The sequence below is a fragment of the Colobus angolensis genome, unplaced genomic scaffold (assembly GCF_000951035.1).
Source record: "Colobus angolensis palliatus isolate OR3802 unplaced genomic scaffold, Cang.pa_1.0 Scaffold66, whole genome shotgun sequence".
NCBI classification, from domain to species: domain Eukaryota; kingdom Metazoa; phylum Chordata; class Mammalia; order Primates; family Cercopithecidae; genus Colobus; species Colobus angolensis.
The window spans coordinates 3855367-3860931 of record NW_012120265.1 but is presented as its reverse complement, the minus strand read 5'-3'; the positions used below and the strand labels follow the sequence as shown (position 1 = coordinate 3860931).

The following is a 5565-nucleotide window of genomic DNA, read 5'->3' as shown; positions in this document are numbered from 1 at the left end:
CTGCGGGGCCAGGACGCCGCCCTCTGATCCCTTAACCCCCTACCCCTTCCCCAGTCTGGAGACGCCTGGAGGCCCGGCCAGCTGCCCCTTCCCCAGCCGCTGTCTTTGTCCCGGAGACCGCCAGTGTCCTCCGTCCCACCCGGAACAGCCTATTGCCCCGCCCGCTTGGGAAGCACCCGCGCCCAAATCCCGCAGACCAACTTCTGGGGCCGCCTCTCTGTCCACTCCGATCACCTCCACGCCTCGGCACCACCCCGTCGCAGGGTCCTAGCAAGTGACCTCACTCTTGTCGGCACACGCTCCCGGGTCTCTGCTCCCTACACTGACTCCGGCACCTAAGTGACCCTCCCTCATCTCGTCCCGCAGCTCACACCCCTTTGTCTTGCCCTGACCCTCCTCTCCCTACAACTCAAACCGGGTCACACATTGGCAGCAGGTGGGCTGGGATTCGACCATAGATGGGTTTTGTTTCACTTCTTCTGGTTCAAAACCCTATTGACTTGGATTATGTCTTGCACACAGGTCTTATTAGTAGGCAAGAAACAGCAGCTCCTCCACCCCCACTCCAGCCCCATGGAGCTTGCTTTTTCCAGGCCACGTGGTCCTCACCACTGCCACTTTGCTCCGAGGCATCTGAATTCAAGATCCTTGTCCTTCCTTGTCCTCTGTAGCTGCCGCCCCTCCCTGTGTCCTTCCAAGAAGCGCCACATGCACTGATCTTTTGTGTCCCCAGATGGTCACCATGGGCCAGTGCTACTACAACGAGACCATTGGCTTCTTCTATAACAACAGTGGCAAGGAGCTTAGCTCTCACTGGCGGCCCAAGGATGTGGTCGTGGTGGCACTGGGGCTGACCGTCAGTGTACTGGTGCTGCTCACCAATCTCCTGGTCATAGCAGCCATCGCCTCCAACCGCCGCTTCCACCAGCCCATCTACTACCTGCTAGGCAACCTGGCCGCGGCTGACCTCTTCGCGGGCGTGGCCTACCTCTTCCTCATGTTCCACACTGGTCCCCGCACAGCCCGACTTTCACTTGAGGGCTGGTTCCTGCGGCAGGGCTTGCTGGACACAAGCCTCACTGCGTCGGTGGCCACACTGCTGGCCATTGCTGTGGAGCGGCACCGCAGTGTGATGGCCGTGCAGCTGCACAGCCGCCTGCCCCGTGGCCGCGTGGTCATGCTCATTGTGGGCGTGTGGGTGGCTGCCCTGGGCCTGGGGCTGCTGCCCGCCCACTCCTGGCACTGCCTCTGTGCCCTGGACCGCTGCTCGCGCATGGCACCCCTGCTCAGCCGCTCCTATTTGGCTGTCTGGGCTCTGTCCAGCCTGCTTGTCTTCCTTCTCATGGTGGCCGTCTACACTCGCATTTTCTTCTATGTGCGGAGGCGAGTGCAGCGCATGGCAGAGCACGTCAGCTGCCACCCCCGCTACCGAGAGACCACGCTCAGCCTGGTCAAGACTGTTGTCATCATCCTGGGTGAGTGGGGCCCTCAGGCGGCAACAGGCACCCTGCTTCCCCCTGTCTCCCACAAGATACTTTGAAGCAGTGAACAAGACAAGCTACCTGATAGAGGGTGATAGGGGGAAGACTTAGGTGGGGAATGTTCTCCAGGGAGGTGATATATGAGCAGAAGCCTGAATGCTGAGGATAGGAACAGAGAGAGTTCCAGGCAGAGGAAACAAAGTAAAAACCTAAAGGCAGTACCAGGCCAGAGCCTCTAAAGAGGAAAGCGGGCTTGTGAGGAGGAGAGTTCAGCAAGGCCTTAAGGGGCACAGACAGGAGTCATATTTTGAGTTTCGTGGGAAGCCCTTGAGAGTTTTTAGCAGTGCTGGCCGGGTGCGGTGGCTCCCGCCTGTAATCCTAGCACTTTGGGAGGCTGAGGCGGGTGGATCAACTGAGGTTGGGAGTTTGCAACCAGCTTGACCAACATGGAGAAACCCCATCTCTACTAAAAATACAAAATTAGCCAGGTGAGGTGGAGTTTTTTGAAACTCCGTCTCAAAAAAAAAAAAAAAAGAGTTTTTAGCAGTGCTAAGCCTGGTTTAACAAAAAGTCTTTAAATTATTTTTTAATCTATATGTATTTTTAAATTATTATTATTATTTTGAGACCGAGTCTCGCTCTGTCACCCAGGCTGGAGTGCAATGGCGCAATCTGAGCTCACTGCAACCTCTGCCTCTCTGGTTCAAGTGATTCTCCTGCTTCAGCCTCCTGAGTAGCTGGGACTACAGGTGCATACCACTACGCCTGGCTAATTTTTGTATTTTTGGTAGAGATGGGGTTTCACCATGTTGACCAGAATGGTCTTGATCTCTTGATCTTGTGATCCACCTGCCTTGGCCTCCCAAAGTGCTGGTATTACAAGCATGAGCCATGGCACCTGGCCCACACTTTTAAATTTTGAAATTTTTTTTTTTTAGAGACAGGGTCTTACTCTTGCCCAGGCTGGACTATAGTGGCTCCATCGTAGCTCACTGCAGCCTCGACCTTCAGGGCTCAGGCAATCCTCCCGCCTCAGCTTCCTGAGTAGCTGGGACTACAGGCATGTGCCACCACACCTGGCTAATTTTTTATTTTTTGTAGAGATGAGGTCTCACTATATTGCCCAGGCTGGTCTCAAACTCCTGGCCTCAAGCGATTATCCTGCCTCAGCCTGTCAAATGCTGCAGTGAGGTATGATCGTGCCACTGCACTCCAGCCTAGGTGATAGAAGGAGACCGTGTCTCAAAAAAACACACACAGGCCGGGCGCAGTGGCTCACGCCTGTAATCCCAACACCTTGGGAGGCCGAGGCAGGCGGATCATGAGGTCAGGAGATCAAGACCATCCTGGCCAACATGGTGAAACCCCATCTCTACTAAAATTTAAAAAAAAAAAGCGGCTGGGCATGGTGGCGGGCGCCTGTAGTCCCAGCTACTCTGGAGGCTGAGGCAGGGGAATCTCTTGAACCTGGGAGGCAGAGGTTGCAGTCAGCCAAGATTGCACCACTGCACTGTCTGCCTGGCGACAGAGCAAGACTCCATTTCTCACACACACACACACACACACACACACACACACACACACAAAATGTCCAATGCCTTGGCCACTGTGTACCAATTAGCATAGATGGCCCATCTTAGCAGGTCTTCCTGTCACACCGCAGAATCAGCAAAACAAGCAAGTCTTGTACTGCAAACTCCACCGTTATTGTTTGAGCTCTGGAGACCTCTCCAACCCCAAACTGAGAGCTGTAGGTGCCGCGCCTCTGACAGCTTGCCCAGCTCACTTCCGCCTCTGTCCCACAGGGGCGTTCGTGGTCTGCTGGACACCAGGCCAGGTGGTACTGCTCCTGGATGGTTTGGGCTGCAAGTCCTGCAATGTCCTGGCTGTAGAAAAGTACTTCCTACTGTTGGCCGAGGCCAACTCACTGGTCAATGCCGCCGTGTACTCTTGCCGAGATGCTGAGATGCGCCGCACCTTCCGCCGCCTCCTCTGCTGTGTGTACCTCCGCCGGTCCACCCGCGAGTCTGCCCACTATACATCCTCTGCCCAGGGAGGTGCCAGCACTCGCATCATGCTTCCCGAGAACGGCCACCCACTGATGGACTCCACCCTTTAGCTACCTTGAACTTCAGCGGTATGCAGCAAGCAACAAATCCACAGCTCCTGATGACTTGTGGGTGCTCTTGGCTCAACCCAACCAGGGGGACTGACTGACTGTCAGGCCAGGGTCTGGCACGGCACAGCACCACTGGCAGCCCTCCCCAGGCACACCACTCTGCCCAGGGAGTGGGGGCTTGGGGTCATCTCCCACTGCCTGGGGGAGTCAGATGGGGCACGAGAATCTGGCTCTTCAGCCATCTCAGGTTTAGGGGGTTTGTAACAGACATTTTTCTGTTTTCACTGCGTATCCTTGGTAAGCCCTGTGGACTGGTTCCTGCTGTGTGATGCTGAGGGTTTTAAGGTGGGGAGAGATGAGGGCTCTCTCGGGCCATGCTACCCAGTGTGACTGGGGAATGAGGACAGACTTGTGGACGTCCCATCCACCTGAGGCTGATTCTTTAGCAGCAGAGACTGAGGGATGCAGAGTGCGAGCTGGGAAAGGTTTGTGGCTCCTTGCAACCTCCAGGGGCTGGCCTGTCTCTGTTAGAATTGAAGCAGCCCACTGGGAGGGGATGATACAAGGAGTAAACCTTTCTTTTCACTCTGAGGTCTCCAAACATTTGTTGTTATCAATTCAGACAGTGTATCTCTCCATGTGTCCCGGAATTGTCTACCTTGGCCCAGGTCCAGCAAGGATCCTTCAACATTGGCCCTGTGCTCCCTCTTCTTCAGTCTGGCTGGCTGTTATTCCATCTCTTTTTTTTTAGACAGAGTCTCACTTTGTAGCCCAGGCTGGAGAGCAATAGCACAATCTCAGCTCACTGCAACCTCCACCTCCCGGGTTCCAGATTCTCGTGCTTCGGGGTAAGCTGGGATTACAGGTGCATGCCACCACGTCCGGCTAATCTCTGTATTTGTATTTTTATTATTGTTTATTTATTTATTTGTTTGTTTTTGAGAGGGAGCCTCACTCTGTCGCCCAGGCTGGAGTGCAGTGGCTTGATCTCGGCTCACTGCAACTTCTGCCTCCTGGATTCAAGCGATTCTCCTGCCTCAGCTTCCCAAGTAGCTGAGTTACAGGCATTTGCCACCACATTCAGCTAATTTTTGTATTATAGTAGAGGTGGTGTTTCACCATGTTGGCCAGGCTGGTCTTGAACTCCTGACCTTGAATGATCCACCCACCTCAGCCTCCCAAAGTGCTGGGATTACAGGTGTGAGCCACCGCATGCCTGGCTAATCTTTATATTTTTAATAGAGGTGGTGTCCCACCATGTTGGTCAGGCTGGTCTTGAACTCTTGACCTCAAGCGATCCACCCACCCACCTTGGCCGCCCAAAGTGCTGGGATTATAGGCATGAGCCACCACGCCCAGTCCCTCTCTCTTATTGGGGTCTTGCATCTGTTCCCCTCTATCTCTGTTCTTTGTTTCCCCTGTCTGTTGCTCTGCCTCCATCTCACTGCCTGCCTGCCTGTCTTTCTCTGCAGCTCAGGGTAGTGTCTGGACCCTATGAGCCCCCTCCCTCCCCACTGCCCTTTTGTTTGAGCCCTGATGGTTCAAGGTCATGTGCCCAGCCATTTCTATCCCATTGCCCACGACCTGCATTCACACTTCCAGCCACAGGTTGTGGGGTTCAGGTAGTGGGATGCAGGATTTGAGCATTACCATTTCTCAAGCTCCTCTGATGTGTCTGGCACACTGGTAAGCACTTTAGGTGCTTTTTTTTCCTTTTTTTTTTGAGACAGAGTCTGACCGTGTCCTCCAGGCTGGAGTGCAGTATGCGATCTCGGCTCACTGCAATCTCTACCCCCCAGGTTCAAGCGATTCTCCGGCCTCAGGTCCTGAGTAGCTGGGATTACAGGCGCCTGCCACTGTGCCTGGCTAATTTTTGTATTTTTGGTAGAGATGGGGTTTCACCGTCTTGGCCAGGCTGGTCTTGAACTCCCAACCTCGTGATCCACCCACCTCGGCCTCTCAAAG

General features: G+C 54.5%; 1 protein-coding gene across 1 annotated transcript; it reads left to right on the top strand.

Annotated features, from left to right (window-relative positions):
• Positions 1-49: 49 nt before the first annotated feature.
• On the top strand, positions 50-4188 carry LPAR2 (lysophosphatidic acid receptor 2). Its single transcript, XM_011925882.1, has 4 exons — positions 50-270; positions 523-629; positions 734-1475; positions 3287-4188. Exons 3-4 carry the CDS (start codon positions 734-736, stop codon positions 3598-3600), a joined length of 1056 nt encoding a protein of 351 aa, XP_011781272.1. The 5' UTR covers positions 50-270; positions 523-629; the 3' UTR covers positions 3601-4188.
• Positions 4189-5565: the final 1377 nt, after the last annotated feature.

Excerpts from the sequence above, each read along its gene's own strand:
- LPAR2 (XM_011925882.1), top strand. The coding sequence starts at position 734 with ATGGTCACCATGGGCCAGTGCTACTACAACGAGACCATTGGCTTCTTC. Across the intron at positions 1,476-3,286 it reads GACTGTTGTCATCATCCTGG|GGGCGTTCGTGGTCTGCTGG; the intron begins GTGAGTGGGGCC and ends TCTGTCCCACAG.